Raw genomic sequence first — 16,888 nt, 5'->3', positions numbered from 1 at the left:
TTTGAAACAGTTCTGAACATATAAAACTCAAGTGATTTCTCCCAGAAGAAAACACTATTCATCTCAAGAATATCTAAATAATGAAAAATCTCCCTTTGGGTTTATGGGCTACTTAAAACACTCTCTCTTTCCTTTTGGTTTACAGGTTCCTCTCAGCAGTACATGGGGCAGGAGGAGTATTACAGTGAACAGTACAGCCATGGACAAGGCTCATCAGAGCCCATGAACCAGCAATATTATCCAGATGGTAATTTTGCTGAGTAATAGTAACGCTAATATTGATTCAGCAGAGCTTGATGTGGTACTGAATTGTACAACTGCCATATTCAAGAGTTAAAAAATTGGAAACCAAATCACCTATAAGATTTGTTTCCAACCTGAAATGCTAGCAACTCCTGTTCCCAATACATACGATTCTGTGTAAAACACATGCCTTGTAGCACCATTACCAACTGCATCCTGAAAAGAGCAGAAAGCCTACAGGAGAATCTCTGGGATAGGGTACACATTCAGTTTAGCAAGGAGTGCTGCTTCTGACTTGGCAAATGCATTGTCATTTCACCAGCAAGCTATCTACCTCAGATTTGCCCATTTGAGCTCTTTCTTTCTCTTGGCCTAATCTGTGAAGCTATGTGACTTTAAACTGTGTGTGTGTGTGTAATTATTTAATTATGTATAAAACATAATAGGTACTCTCTACATTGTGTACACACACACACACACAATTATATAATACATGTGCCAAAACAAACTATGGATCAGATGAACCTTTTTGATTAACCTTGTCCATTTTGTCTCTTTCTTACTGATTGCAGGTCATGGTGATTATGCATATCAGCAGTCATCCTATACCGAGCAGAGCTATGACAGGTCATTTGAGGACTCCACACAGCATTACTATGAAGGAGGTGAGATGATATATTTGCAATCTATGCAAACAAAAGCTCTAAGCTACATAAAATACAAAGTCTGCTTAGGAAAAATATGAAAGCTGTTTTATAGCATTTCTGCAGAATTAAAACACTGCTCAGCTGCTAGACTAAAATATTTTCCTAAATTGAACGTTATTCAGAAGTGTCTATAAAATAGAATTTAGTTATGTATAGCAACTTTTATATTACATATATCTCTAAACACTATGCACAACATTAGATAATGTTAGTAACTGTGTAGGTTAATGGATAATAGCTCACACATAAGCCTTGTGTGCACTAGTAAACAACCCATCGCTGACAACAGAACATGTGTAGCTCAACTAGATGCAGTTATAGTGTTAGATATTAGAAACTTTTTTATGTGTGAGGAAATATTATCTATAATACCACAATTATTTCTTTTCTTCAAAAAAATACTGTATGATGTTTTCATTTAACTTTAAATTGAGATATAAGTGGCTCGTAATATATTAACCATTAAAGTCAGAGATCATTGTGGGGGAAATAAACTAAGGTGCTAGAGTTAGAAAAATGGCTTAAGATTAGGGAACAAATAGTCTCTATAGATGGAAACTTTTTCAAATTGAGGGAGAACATATTGGTCTTTAAGTATTGTGAAAAGCCAACTGGTCAAAAGCTCAAATGAATGGGGTTTCACACCTGTAACTGAGATCAAATGATGGCCCAGTATTTCTTAATTTTCAGACAGCACTAAAATTGGAAGCAGAGCAGATAATGAGGAGCAATAGAAGTAAATATAAAGAAGACCCGACAGCTTAAATAATTGGGACTACTGAGATGAGTAAAGGCTGTAGAATCAGGCCTGTTGTTCCTACAAAGTTAACAGGAAGCACTTGAGTTATTACTATTTAATATATAATTAAATATTCAAATTTAAAATTAGAAAAAGGGAAAAAATACAAAAACTGGCATAAGCTATCAGACTGCTCCAAGGTCTTATATTCTCTCTCCTCATTTCTTCCTCATGTTCTCTTATTTCATTTCCCCCATCCTGACTCATTCCCTTTTTACAGGTCAAGGAAGGTCTTCTCCCTTGAATAACTAATATTTTTTGTTTCATTATGTTTCAAAATGGCAAGTAAACAAATATATATCAGTTATTCTGGGGAGAAGAGCCTTGCTGGCTAACAGGGAACAAAGAGGGAGGATAAGAGAGGAGAGAAATGGTTGTGAGTGAAATGAGTCAAAGGATTTTAACATTAAAAAGAAACCTTACAATTTCATCTTCACCACTATGACAGTCACATTTCCTTTGCTTTTTAATACGCTTTTTCTTTCATATAAATGTTGGAGTTAGTCTGTTTAAGATGAAGAAATGGTAGCAGATACTTTTGTTGCAGGCAAATTTTTTAGCACAGGAACCACCTGGAGCAAAGGGATTATAGCAGTTAGAGTACAAAGATTTGTGTATTCACAGTACAGTTATTGAGAAATTATCATACAGGGAAAGATTTTCAATTAGGCACCTAACTTCCATTGAAAATTAGTGGGAGTCAGGCACCTAAGTGCCTTTGAAAATCTGTACCACTGTGATTTTGCAAATCAAGCATGAGAAAAACCTGAGTATTACACATCAGTAGTGCCACAGCCTCCTGCACTCTGATTGGCTGAGAGAATTTAATGTCAGTATAATGAGGTTTATTTTCCTCCTTGATAATAGTGACACTATATCAGTCATTTCAGCAAGATTCAGCATATTTATTCCAGAAAGGAATGGTAGAATTTTCAGCCAATTTAATGACCCTATTGTCTGAACACTTTGGGGAGCTTAATCACTAGAAACACTTAAATTAAATTACTATGATGTCTCATCTGAGGAAGCCAACTTTTATGTAGAGACTTTGTTCATTTTTGTTGTTCACAAATTTGCAAACTGGATTTCCCTTTAAATATTTTAACAGTTCCAATAAAAAACTGCAGGGTTCCATAACAATGAAATGCCTTATTTTCCTTGGAAATATGAATAAAGGAAATTATTATTTATGAACTGAAAGCAAATACAGTGGGAGGGCTTCTTGGGACACCAGCTGTTGTGTCCTGGCACTCTTGTCATCGAGACTCTCTTCTTTTACCTTTGGGACAGTTTTTAATTAGAAAAGCTATCCATTTCGGGGTAGGCTGGTTATTTGCATGTTCAGTGATGTAGATGAATAAACAACCCCTTACATCCCATCTGCCCCTGCTGTGAGCTCCACAAAAATGGAATTTATGCAGCTCTAGGATTCAACAAATTCCAAATTAAAGCCAATGCACTTTGCATGTTTTTGAAAAACAAAATCTGATTCTAAAGAGTAAAACAGATTTAAAATATAATCTATTTGTAGAGCTGTGTTGAAAGTTATGAATATAATTAAATATCTGAATGAAAATAGTAACTACTCTACGTCATTTCAGGAGGACTCTGTCAAGGTATCTGAAATGAGTTTTCTAAAATATCATTTTAGTTTTTAACCCACTACTCTGTTTTACAATAACCCTGTGGAAGTTTGAAAATGAAATGTTTCCTTACTGATTTTCCTTTATTATTAGACTAGTTCCATAGTATAGTATTGCTCATTATGGATCAAGTTCAGCCATAAAATTCTAATATTAACTCCTATCGAAGCATATAGGAATTAGTGTGCATTATAGGGTAGCATTTAGTCCTATGAATGCTGGGTGACTGAATTTATTTTTTTAAAAAGAAAGCATATTTGCTTTAAAACAAAATCATACAGGGCCAAATCCTGACTCCTGATATATACATCATGTAAACCCCGTTGGCCAAATAAAATAGCTGAGCTTTATAGTTCTCCCAGCCTTCTCTGTCCATCCTAAGACTGTAGTAACTGTGTTTATTTAGAATAGGGCTGCTCCAGTGGTGAAAAGTGGGAGGAACAGAGGGACCATATCCCCAAAATTTTCATATGTGAGCGTGAGGGGTTGTTGGGGATTCTTCAGCTCAGTGAGTCTTAGTTCCACTCCTTAGCTAACAGACCCATTTTGGAGCTGTGAGCCAGATGTCTTCATAAGAACGGCCATACTGGGTCAGGTCAAAGGTCCATCTAGCCCAGTATCCAGTCTCCCAACAGCGGCCAATGGTAGGTGCCCCAGAGGGAATGAACAGAACAGGTAATCATCAAGTGATCCATGCCCTGTCACCCTTTCCCAGCTTCTGGCAAACAGAGGCTAGGGATACCATCCCTGTCTATCCTGGCTAAACCACTGATGGACCTATCCTCCATGAACTTTACCTAGTTCTTTTTGGAACCCTGTTATAGTCTTGGCATTCACAACATCTTCTGCCAAGAAGTTCCACAGGTTGACTGTACGTTGTGTGAAAAAATGCTTCCTTTGTTTTAAATCTGCTGCTTATTAATTTCATTTGGTGACCCCTAGTTCTTGTGTTATGAGAAGGAGTAATAACACTTCCTTACTTTCTCCACACCAGTCATGATTTTATAGACTGCTATCATATCCCCCCTTAGTTGTCTCTTTTCCAAGCTGAAAAGTCCCAGTCTTATTAATCTCTCCTCTTATGGCAGCCATTCCATACCCCTAATCAGCCATGTGACCCATTGGTTCATCCACAAATGATTGCCAGTCATTTAGCCAAGGAGAGTCTTTCTCCCCTTCCCTTGCTGTGTCTAACGGCCATGTGTTACATTTGCGCTGGGTGGAGTCATAAGATTCACGCGAGGGAAGGGTAGGATCTTTCTTTTCAGAATCTATATCATTGTTAACATCTGCCTGCACAGCAGGCAGGTCACACAGCTCTGGTGGGCTGTGTGTTGTGGAGACTTAGGGTATGTGTACACCGCACTGTAAGCCCAGGGTTTGAACTCAAATTCAAACCTTACCCTCCTTCCATCTACACGCAAACCACAGTAATCCAGAACTTGGACCCTGGACTCCACGGGGATGGAGGGTCCGACCCTGAGTCAAGCCAGGACCCAAGGTTCAAGCCTATTGCTTTTCAGGCAATATAAGCAGCTCTACTGAACTCATGCTCAGGTAGTCCACCAAAAGTATCCCACTGACCTACTTTCTTTGTCCTCTGGACAGTCAAGTTTGCTGCACGGTCAAGTTTTCCCACACATCACTATGAACAAACGGCTAGAGCAGCCGCATTTTGGGAGGGCACTAGGAAGTCTGCGATATGGGTGGTTGCATTCGGGCCTACATAATACAATGTAGACAATAGACCCCATGTTGGGGCCCAGGGTTCCACAATGAGTTACAAATTAGTGTAGACGCTCAAATGAGTGTACATTAAACCCATGATCTTCTCATTCGAATTCTACTAACGCTGGGCTTACATTGCAGTGTGGGTCAGGGTTTTCCTGTGAAGAATTGGTTGGTGAAGCCCCTCTAACTTAAAAATAAAAAAAGGCAGGTCAAATTTTGGGCCACACAACTTTTATAATGTCACTTTTAAATTAATTATAAATTCCAAAATTAGCTTTTGTGTAATGAATAATTCTGTACAGGACTTCCTTTTGAGGAATAAGTAACTGCCTCCAGCAACTCTCCAATGTCCAGCATATTTTGAGTTAATTATATTATAAGAGTTGGAATTCACCTGTGCATGATTCATTGTCACCTGCCACCTATTGACAGCACTCAGGAAAGGATAGAAAAAGCTGCAAAACAGAAAGTAAATTCAGCATGTTATTACTAGGTGAATTAGACATATTCATCTCCAAAAGAAAACAGTGAGAAAAACAGAGTGGCAAAAAAAGCCATAATATATACTTTAAACTGAAGTCAATTAATCTTCCAACATTCCAAACTACAACAAATTTTAATGTATGTATTAAAATAAAATAAACCTGGTAACCAGTGTCAGAATTCTACACAGTACTGAAGGTAAGTGATCCCTGCAATCTAAAATACATGTCATTTATGAAAATCTGTCTTACAAAAACACGTATGAAGACAGAACATGAAGTAAATTTCTTTATTATTTTAAGTGATCAGTTTCTCCATTGTGCACTAATTCAAACCACAGTGGTTTAGCCTTAACTTTTATTATGTTTTATTTTCCTTAAAAGTCAACATGCCTGATTCTTGTTTGCCTCACGCCTTGTGTAGTTCTTTATACCTGTATAAAATGGCTGATAAATGCTACCATTCTGATTGGGTAACATTTTACACCCACTTTACATCAGTGTAATGACTATACCAGCTGTGAAGGAGTGAAGAATCAGGCCCAATGTTTTGGTCACACAGAACGTTCGTGTGGTAATGTTTCCTTTTCAACCCACTTGCTTTTTGTAGATTACCACAAATTAGAGGAAAGCCAAAATATCAACTTAATGGAAAATAAAATCTAGTGAATTAAGGATAAACCTTTGCAGTTCAAATTGGCTGGTGTATATTGGGGAAATTTTGATCACCCAGAAATTTAAAAGTCAGTTTTCTTAAAGAATGCTAGATAAGAGTATCCAAATAAATACATGAATATGACTGTGTGCAAACTGTAGGATGTGCATTTGGATAGACCAGGGATGGCCAAACTTACTGACCAGAGCTGCATACTACAATCTTCAGAAATTTGAGAGCCAGGGCGTGCCTGCCGGGGCTTGCGACTGCAGCCCTTCGGTGGGGTGGTGGGGTTGGGGCTTCTGCCATGTGGGGTCTGGGGGTCTTGGAGCTTCAGCCCCATTCCTGCTGAAGCCCCGAGCCCTGGCAGGTGCCTCCCATGGGGCTGAAACCCCTAGACTCCCGCTCTCTGCTGGGCAGAAGCTCCTAGCCCCATCACCCCACCAAAGGGCTGAAGCCCCAAGCTCCCCCAATCAGTCTGGTAGGCAGAGAATGGGGGGACATGGGGGGCTCCGAAACCTGCATTTTAACTGTAAAAGAGCTGCATGAGGCTCATGAGCCGCGGTTTGGCCACCCCTGGAATAGACTTTACTTGGTCTTTGTGTGTTATCATAGGAAAAATATATAATTAGGAGTGTATATTTTTCCTAATTTATAATGTGTTGGAAACAAAGTTATTGTGCTGTTTTAAAATGTATATTTTATTTTAAAATTTTTAATTAAAAGAGAGCTGATGTTTAAAATGTAAGAGGAAAAGGGAGCAGCTGGTGGGGGGGAGAGGGGAGAACATGCATGTAGACTTCTTAAAGAAAACTTTTTTCATACACCAAACAAAAACACAGCCTCTTCAAATATACTGAAAATAACCAGAGGAATAATCTCCTCTTCACTGATTGGTAAAATATAGTGGAAGTCTCTCTTTTAAAGGAATACCCTTTTCAGGGTTTCATATCAAGGAACCTCATTCAGTTATTTTCAGTGTGATCAGCAGCTATATTGGGACAGCTGCTGAGTCGGTACATAAACTTTATCAATCTTCCCCTTTCTAGGAAATTCCCAGTATAGCCAGCCGCAGGCAGGATACCAACAGGGAGCTGCGCAACAGCAAACATACTCACAGCAACAGTACCCAAATCAGCAAAGCTATCCAGGACAACAACCTGGATATGGTGAGGAAGTCTTCTTTAGCATGTCTTGTGTTTGCAATCCCTGGTATAAATGCGTCCATTCTGTACCTAGGAACAAACAGATAAATTGTCTATCTCCCTTTGTAGCTCAAGGCACCAGCTTTAACTTATAACAAATGTATCTGGTTCAGCTCAGTGGATGTTATCACACATCATACAGGATCTCTAACTCCTTGACACCAACGGCTGGGAAAGCTGTGTAGACAGACAGCATGTTTATCCCCATGTTATTGACTTTTTTACAGGTGTGAGTGGCGGGTTATTATACTAGTGCTCAGGCCTCATAAATGTGAAATTTTTATATAATGTAAAGGGGGAGGAATCCCACAAAATCACTATCACCTCACATAGATTTCTTGCAATAGCGTATATGCTTTACTGTCCATTGGTGAGGAAAAGGGTTGAATGTGATCTGAATATTCTTGCACTAGTGCACTAAATGAGAAATTTTGGGGCTATTCTGCTCACAAAATGGTGCTCTCCCCTACCATGTAGAGAATCCAGGCTTGATAGTTGGTCATGATCTCTCTACTCAGATTAGGGTACTTTAGAAGCAGCACTTTCGGTCCCTCAAAGGAAGAGAGCATTTCATATTGCTGATCAGCAAGTAATGGTGTTTGTGGTCTCCAAGAACAATGGTCTGGACATGCTCAGCCACAGGATGGTGGCCACATCACAGGGCTTTGAGACTGCTATATAAAACAATAAGTAATAGAAATATCCTTAGGATTTGAGAAAGGATGTGAATGACCATTTGTGGGGAAAAGAAGCTTTGATTTGCTTCACTGGCACTTACAAGGTACATTACTTGCTGACCTTGGCAGCATTCTAGTATAAGAAGTATCTTTTTAATCATCTGTATCCTAGTAAAATAAAAGGCAAACTATAAAAAATTGTTAAAACTACTAGACTGACTTTAATTTAAGCGCTTCACAGTCCTCAGAAATTTTGCCCTTATTTTCTAGTTTTTACCTAGCCTTTTTCAATGGTTTGGAGCACCAGTTGCTGGCAATCTTCTGTGCTGTGACCCAGGAGTAGAAATGCAGTTCATTCAATTTGTACAAACTTATTTATAAACTATGTGACTAAAATGAACAGGAGGAATGTAATCTGAACCTAGGTCCATCAAAACAGGGACTCAGGATTTAGGGATGGTCCAAGTACTATCCTCCAGAACAAGGATTGCTAGTGCACATACCTGCTTTACTCCAAATTTGAAAACTTGACCTTGTTGATATCGCCAGTCCGAGGCATCATAGTTCTGAGGTTGCTCTGGATTCCAGGTCTGCCCTTGAGACTATTTGTAGCTATGCAATTGTACCAACCTTGAATGTCTATCCTTCTATCTAGCAATAAAACCTAGGTTTATGATCACTATATTAAAATATTTTAATTTGGCTGTGCAATATTGGTAAACATTTTTGACCACCAAAACCGGACAAATATTATAGGTTTAAATTATAGGCCCAAAATTTGGTTAACAATGTTAAAAACTGGTGGGGAACAACCTTCTAAATATTTTCCCCCAAAATATCCACCAGTACCTCAGAAAAAATTTTAAAAGAACTCCATTTGCAGTTTAAACACAGAATCTACAGACATAAATTTTAAAAAAATTCAGTATCCACATGCAGTTGTCACCAGATTTGCATGTATTACTAAAGTATCTGCATATCCATCAGACCAGTTAAGTGTGTAGCTGGTCATTTGTGCTCACAATAGCATTCACAGGTTGGGCATGAAGTTGCTTGTGCATTTTCTGAAAATAAAGACTACGATATTTCGGGCTTTTCTGACGCAGAGGCTGGCAGTGTTACAGAAACTAATCTTATTCCCAAACTGATGCAGGTATACATTAAAAAAAAAAAAAAAAAGGTAGAATTATGTTGACTTTTGCATCATCAAAAACAATAATAATACCCAGCATTTAAATCAGTATTTAGTCTTCATACTACTCCTGTCAGGGTAAATATCACTAATTTATAGATGGGGAAACAGTTTAAGTGACTTGCCCATAATGATGAATGGAGTCAGTGTCAGGACCAGGATCGGACACATGCTTACATCACTAGACAATGCGTGCCTTCAACAAAAAAATGGAGAATGCAGCGTCCTTCAAATGGGAAGGACAACCAAAACTGACAGGAAAAAGTCAGTATTATTACAGTATTAAAACCAATGAAGTAAATAAAAAAAAATATAACGTTTTTGGCCTATCTTTTAAATAATGAAATTATCTACAGTAGAACCTCAGAGTTACTAACACCTCGGGAATGGAGGTGTTCATAACTCTGAACAAAATGTTATGGTTGTTCTTTCAAAAATTCTTACAACTGAACATTGACTCAATAGACTGAAATTTTACTATGCAGAAGAAAAATGCTGCTTTCTCTTTATTTTTTAGTATTTTGCTTTTAACACGTACTGTATTTGCGCCTTTTTTTTTTTTGGGGGGGGTCTCTGCTGCCGCCTGATTGCATACTCCAGTTCCAGTGAGGTGTGTGGTTGACTGGTCAGTTTGTAACTCTGGTGTTCATAACTCTGAGGTTCTACTGTAATGGATTAATGAAGATAATGTGTAGGGATCCAACTCAAAATAAATATTTGCACTACCGTCAATTTTTCCATTGGGGAAATTTCAAAAAGCTATATAACTGTTACTGAATTCAGCCTTTAGATCTCTGGAAGGTAGATATTGTCATTAATTTAAAGCTATTGAAACCAACTCACAGAGTGAGTTACCCTAGGAAGTCAGTGGCAGAGCAGGAATAAAACCTAAATCTCCTGTCTCAGTGCTGTTAACTACAAGACCTCCCCTGGGTAAATCAAACTTTGGTCATAGGTTTCACTATCTTAATCACAGAACCATAGAAATGTAAGGCTGGAAGGGACCTTGAGAAGTCATCAAGTCTAGCCCCTTTGCACTGAGGATGGACCAAGTAATCCTAGACCATCCTAACAGGTGTTTGTTCTTATTCCACAACCTCCCTTGGCAGCCTATTTCAGAGCTTAACTACCCTTATAGTTCGTAAGGTTTCCCTAATATCTAACCTTAATCTCCCTTGCTACAGATTAAGCCCATTATTTCTTGTCCTACCTCCACTGGACATGGAGAACAATTGATCACTGTCCCCTTTATAGCACCCTTTGAAGACTTATCAGGTCCCTCCTCGGTCTTCTTTTCTCAAGACTAAACATGTCTAGTTAGGTTTTTTTAACCTTTCCTCATAGGTTCTGTAAACCTTTTAGCATTTTTGTATCTGTCCTCTGGACTCTCTCCAGTTTCTCCACATATTTCCAAAAGTGTGGTGTCCTGAATTGGACATACTGCTCCAGCTGAGGCCTCACCAGTGCCAAGTAAAGCAGGACAGTTACCTCCTGTGTCTTACATATAATACTCTTGTTGACACACCCCAAAATATTAACCTTTTTCTCAATTGCATAATATTGTTGATTCATAATCAGTTTGTGATCCACTATAACCCCAAGATCATTTTCAGTAGTACTACTATCTAGCTAGTTATTCCCCACTGTGTAGTTGTGCAATTGATTTTTCCTTCCTCAGTGTAGTACTTTGCACTTAACCATTATTGAATATAATCATGTTGATTACAGACCAATTCTCTAATTTGTCAAGATCCTTTTGAATTCTAATCCTGTCCTCTAAAGTGCTTGCTACACCTCCCCTGTTGGTGTCATCTGCAAATTTTATCAGCATACACTCCCTCCATTATCCAAGTCATTAATGAAAATATTAAATAGAACTGGACCCAGGACTGACCCCATGGTATCCCACTAGATACGTCCTCTCAGTTTGACAACAAACCATTGATAACTATTCTCTGAGTAGTCTTTCAACAGTTGTGTACTCACCTTAGAGAAATTTCATCTAGACAACATTTCCCTAGTTTGCTTATGAGAATGTCATGTGGGACCGGGGTAAAAGTAAAATGGAACTCTTACTGGGGCCTTGGGCGGAAGGGGCAGGGCTGGGGTCAGCATCTCCCAGCAAGCCCGTATGTGCTGCTTGGCCCGCGCTGCCTGGGGCTCCAGCGGTGATTTAAACCCATCTGCACTGCTGCCTCACTGCCCCTTTTGCACCCCCCTATTGGCAGCCCTACCGGGTTGTTGCTGCCCCTTTTGCGCCCTCCAGTTGGCGGCCCTGCCAATAGGGACCTGGCAGGGCCGCTGATGGGGGGCACAAAAGGGGCAGCGATGTCAAAGTGCTAACTGCGGCAGCGTTTTAAGCAGGGTCCTTAAAGAGCTGCATGGCAGTGCTTTAAAGTCAGCGGTACGGGCCAGTACTGGCGGCTACTTTTTACTGGTACACAGTACCGGCCTGTACCGCCTTACTTTCACCCCTGTGTGGGACTGAGTTTACAGCCTTTTTAAATCAAGATATATCACATCTATTGTTTCCATCCACTAGGCTAGTAACCTTCTCAAAAAAAAGAAATTATGTTGGTTTGGCATGATTTGTTCTTGATAAATCCATGCTGCCTATTCCTTCTAACTCTATGATTCTCTAAGTGCTTACAAACTGATTGTTTAATAATTTGTTCCAGTATCTTTCCAGGTATCAAAGTTAGGCTGACTGCTCTATAACTCCCTGGGTCTTCTTTGCTCCCATTTTTAAAGATAGGTAGTATGTTTGCTCTTTGCCAGCCCTCTGGGAGGTCATCTGTCTTCCATGAGATCTTGAAGATAATTGTGACAGTTCTGAGATTGCTTCAACTAGTTCCTTAAATATCCTGGGATGAATTTCATCAGGCCCTACTTATTTGAATACATTAAACTTATCTAAATATTCTTTAACCTGTGCTTTCTCTATTTTGACTTGCATTCCTTCCATCTTGTCGTTAACATTAATTGTGTTGAGTATCTGATCACCATTAATCAATCTTTTTAGTGGAGCAAGCAAAATAGGTATTAAACACCTCAGCCTTCTTGATGTGATCAGTTATTATCTCTCCTTCCCTGCTAAGTAGAGGGCCTGAACTTTCCTTCCTTCCTCTTTCTCTTGCTCCTAATGTATTTAAAGAACGTCTTCTTATTGCCTTTTATGTCCCTTTTAAGGCATGACTCATTTTGTGCCTTAGCCTTTCTGATTTTGTTCCTACCTTCTTGTACTACTCTTTTGTACTGAGAAATTCATCTATGTTTCTACTTTTTGTAGGATTCCTTTTTGATTTTCAGGTAATTAAAGAGCTTCTGACAGAGCCATACTGGCCTCTTACTGTTCTTCCTATCTTTCCTTTGCAGGTCCTGCACAAGGAGCCTCTTCACAGTATTCCAGCTACCAACAGGGACAGGGGCAGCAGTATGGAAGTTACAGAGCTTCTCAGACAGGACCATCTGCCCAACAACAGAGGCCTTATGGCTATGAGCAGGTAAATTATTTTAGCGTCTGCCATAAAGGGTCTGGATTAGCCTTTTTTTCAGGATGTCCTGCCTTGGAAGAACTCAGCTTTTTCTTGCACACAGGAAAAGCTATGAGGTTGAAGACCCAGATCCATTGTCATAGTCGGGAATCCAATGTGAGTGTATTGACAATGCATTATTGGGCCCATCCAATTTTGTAAACCAAAAGACAGTAATCTGATTCAGCCCCCTGAGTGCATGACACAGAAATGATATTATCTTCTAATGTGTCGTATTTTGTAATTTTTAACAGGGTCAATATGGAAACTACCAGCAATAAAGTGAGAAGCTCCTGTATCTGATTCATTTCAATAGTATATCCATCTTTTGAACTGGATGTACTGGCAGTTTTGATTAATTGTAATATGTTGGTTACCCCTTAGCACAAAGCAGCGTCTCTATGTGAACAGTGTTCATTTCATGCTGGATATGAAGCAGTGCACTACTGGTAACAAGACAATGCTTTAATGGTTTGATATATTTGGTGCTGTGTATAGTATGTATGTTGATACAATGCAGAGGTTTTTTTCCCCATTCTTGATGTTTCTAAATAGCTTAGGGGTCATTTGATCAGAGTTTTGATGTGCCCAGATCTGGGAAACAGCTAGGATATTCTGCAATCCAGCTAAATACAAAGATCACTCAGTCACATCTCTGCCCATGCAGTTATTTTAATGTAGGTTATGAACCTATGTTTAACTGGATACTTTGCAGTTTACCTGTTGTATATGCCAGCCTCTGAAATCCATGGCTCTCAATTGTATTACTTTACAGCATGGAGACGGGTGCGTTCTTTATGTTGAATCAATTTCCACACTATAAGACAAAAATAAAAACAACTGAAGTAATATTTCATTTGCTGAGGACATTATGCTCAGCCAATTTATATAGCTGATTACCCATGTCTTCTAATGTAATATCTGCACAATTCCACATTTTTTTAGTAAAAGGTGTAGAGAGATGATCAAAACCTGTTTTCAAGGAAATATGAATATCCAGAAGCACCTTTTTTAGATCCATGAAAGTATGGTATAAGTATGGTATATGCCATGGTGAAAGAAATAAAAGAGAACTCTGGGAATGAATCTGTAAGTCTACTAGAAATCAGTATTGCTTCATATCATGTTTAGCTGACAAACGTGATCACATTCCAGTCTTAAATATGCTACTCCAAATTTTATCACAACTTATAAATATTCAGGCCAAATTTCCCAGGTTGCTGGTTGTTTGCTCTTTAATTTCTGGTTCTTCTATTGCCCTACCCTAGTTCAGATTTTCTAGCAAGCATTCTAACCGTAAATAAAATCAGGTTATCAAATTGACTTTTTCTGCAGTTATTCATCGCTTTTGCTTTTCTCTAGTAGCTTGATAGAAGTAATTTAGAATTGGTGTAAAAAATCCATCTTTGTTTCAAAGGAAAAATCAGTAATTCAGCTTTAACTGTGAACATTCATTATGCATATGGAAAGGTGATTGTTAATGGGATTCAACCATTAAAGGAAAACCTATAGAGGGAGAATGAGAAATATAGGGACAGTGGTACTTAAAAGCCAAAATGAACAATAAAAGTAAAAAGTAGTTTATATTCAGTTTTACATTTTTTTTTAATGGGATTTTTACTGCTGAATAAAATATGTCTAAATTGTCTATGACTAAAGGGTTAAAATGGCTAAAATTTATTTAATATACATTTTATTAAAAAGTGAAATAATACCTTACGGTTAACTGGAACTTTCAGAGTATAGAGTTAAATATACCCTCTATGAGTTTTCTCCTTTTGAGGTTTTTATTGGATTATATTCTGAGTTGTGGAATTTTTATATTCTGAAAACTAACACCACCCAGAAAATTTAGATATCATGATTCAGGTTTGGATTTGTTTTTCCTGAAAAGGAAAATCTTAATACTTGATAGCTAAATGGTTTATTATTAAATGTTGTTCAAGCTCTGCCCTTGCAGCATTAACACTTCTAATTGCTGATCAGTGAAATGGAGTTAGCATTTTTATTCATTCTTCATTTCTCTTTTCCTTCCTGCTGGTGTTTTCATACAACTGAGTACTTATAAATATCAAATAAGGCACAGAAAAGAAGTTTGAGGGGTTTTTTAAATCTATGTTAATGTTACAGGTAGCCAGGAGAATGCAATATTGTTCCTTGCCAGCTTGAAAATATGCCTTTTATGTGGTTTTTGAAAGTGCTAATATAATCCTTTTGAGAGAATATGGACAACATTTAAAAAAAATTAAACAGCAACATTACTTCTATCTGAAATGTCTTACATTAAGAATTTCTTGAATGTTGTGTATATACTGTATTTGAAAGAGCACTTTGGAAATAGTTTGTACATTTATTTCCTAATTTATACATGATTTTTGGTGTTAATATTTCTAATTGTTAATAACGAAATGTTTATTTAATGTGTTGTCCATTTTTATGTATTAATGTGGAAACAAAAAGTGATGCCAGCATTTTGACTTTTTTCATTAATTGTATCATTTTCTGTAATACAGAATGCTTGAAACTGGTTTAGTTAAAATGAACTGATTGAGAAGCCTATTGATGGTACTTTTCCTATGATGCAAAGACTTTTTTAAAAGGACCAGTGTAATAACTATGGGAGATTCAGTTTTTATTGCAGACTTTTTGGAAACAATGCCTCATCACACTCCCTCCCCGATAATCTGTCGTACTTCAGGTAAAGCTCACTGCATGTGAAAACACCTACTACAGTTTTCAGATGTTCTAAATCAGCGGTTCTCAAACTTTTGTACTGGTGACCCCATTCACATAGCAAGCCTCTGAGTGCGACCCCCCCCCATCAATTAAAAACACTATATAACACCATTATAAATGTTGGCGGCAAAGCAGGTTTGGGGCAGAGGCTGACAGCTCGCAACCCCCGATGTAATAACCTCATGACCCCTTGCAGGGTCCCAACTCCCAGTTTGAGAACCCCAGTTCTAAATCTTGTTCAATCTGCAAAGATCAAGCATTATACTTTTATGCTGAACCGATCTCTGGAGGATAGACTGTAACTTTATGTTGCAGATTAGTCCCCTGCTTTCATGGATGTCACAGGTAAAACTCCCAATGATATTAATGGGAGCAGGCTCAGGCCCAAAAGATGGAGACGAAAGCTCTGATATTGCAAAGATTTATGCTTAACTTTATGCACTGCAAGTACATCTAGTGACTTCAATGGCAGTCCTTCCAAGGGGTAGGTCTGCACAGCACCAAAAGGTTAATTCTCACCCCTGGGTAGACAAATGTGCTAGCTCTACTCTAGATAGCAGGGTGGCCATGGCAGCTGCTAAGGCTAGTGTCCAAGTATGTACCGGGAGGCAGGCAAGATTGGATCCAGCTGGCTAGTTCCAGCCACCCTAGCCCCACAGCTGTTTTTAGGTACACTACCTTATGGGGAGCTAGCATGCATCTGATGTGGTGGGAAGCATTGTCCCAGCTGCTGTGTTGCCAGACCCCAGGAGCGAAGTTAAGCCTGTCTTGGCCAGGCCAGGCCCGCGCTCTATTTCAAGAGCCCTGATAACGGAACACATGAGGAAACACTGACGATTTCAGGGCCCCCAGACAAAGCCCTAGGTCGTTTCTAAAGCAGGAGCAGCCTCTGACCAGTAGGGATCTTGTAGCGCGCAGGGGCATCTCCACCCAGAGACCACGCCAGCCAGCTGCTCTCGCAACAGGGGTTCTCTCTTCTTGTGTCTGGGTCCCAGCCACCTGGGCCTGTACACGCTGCGTCCCCCCCACACCCCATCCCCATGGCCGGGGCCAGAACTCGAGCTCCGTGGGCAAGGCAGGGATTGGGTGACTCGAGGCCATCCCATGAGCTAGTTCTTCGCCCAGCCCCAGGCTCCTGCGTGCCTGTAGCCCCGCTGGCGGGGGAGAGGGCGCTCAGCCGGCTGAAAGCCAGGAGGAGAGGAGATAGCGCGGCTCGAACCCAAATAGAGCCGTTAGACTAGGCCCACATTTGACCGCAATGCTTTTCCCGCGCTTTTCATACCTA

At 39.2% G+C, this 16,888-nt stretch overlaps 1 protein-coding gene and 1 long non-coding RNA gene across 5 annotated transcripts in view; one reads left to right on the top strand and one right to left on the bottom strand.

The window, feature by feature from the left end:
* The window catches only part of SS18L1 (SS18L1 subunit of BAF chromatin remodeling complex), a 32,044-nt gene extending 18,896 nt beyond the window's left edge, over positions 1-13,148 (top strand). For both annotated transcript variants that reach the window (XM_077831914.1, XM_077831915.1), the window contains 5 exons: positions 146-247; positions 816-908; positions 7,310-7,429; positions 12,710-12,837; positions 13,122-13,148. In XM_077831914.1, the coding sequence (XP_077688040.1) occupies positions 146-247; positions 816-908; positions 7,310-7,429; positions 12,710-12,837; positions 13,122-13,148 (470 nt within the window). The remainder of the gene's footprint in view (positions 1-145; positions 248-815; positions 909-7,309; positions 7,430-12,709; positions 12,838-13,121) is intronic.
* LOC144273385 (uncharacterized) overlaps positions 1-16,888 on the bottom strand; it is a 29,987-nt gene that overhangs the window by 12,960 nt on the left and 139 nt on the right. For 2 of the 3 annotated variants that reach the window (XR_013347749.1, XR_013347748.1), the window contains exons 2-4: positions 13,588-13,684; positions 7,379-7,495; positions 5,518-5,578 (exon numbers count right to left, since the gene is read on the bottom strand). This is a non-coding gene — a long non-coding RNA (uncharacterized LOC144273385). Of the gene's footprint in view, positions 1-5,517; positions 5,579-7,378; positions 7,496-7,935; positions 8,140-13,587; positions 13,685-16,888 lie in introns of all 3 variants that reach the window. The other variant, XR_013347750.1, reaches the window with a different exon arrangement.

The sequence above is a fragment of the Eretmochelys imbricata genome, chromosome 13 (assembly GCF_965152235.1).
Source record: "Eretmochelys imbricata isolate rEreImb1 chromosome 13, rEreImb1.hap1, whole genome shotgun sequence".
In the NCBI taxonomy this organism is placed as follows: Eukaryota; Metazoa; Chordata; order Testudines; family Cheloniidae; genus Eretmochelys; species Eretmochelys imbricata.
The sequence above is the reverse complement of the archived record's forward strand: the minus strand, read 5'-3'. Positions and strand labels throughout refer to the sequence as shown.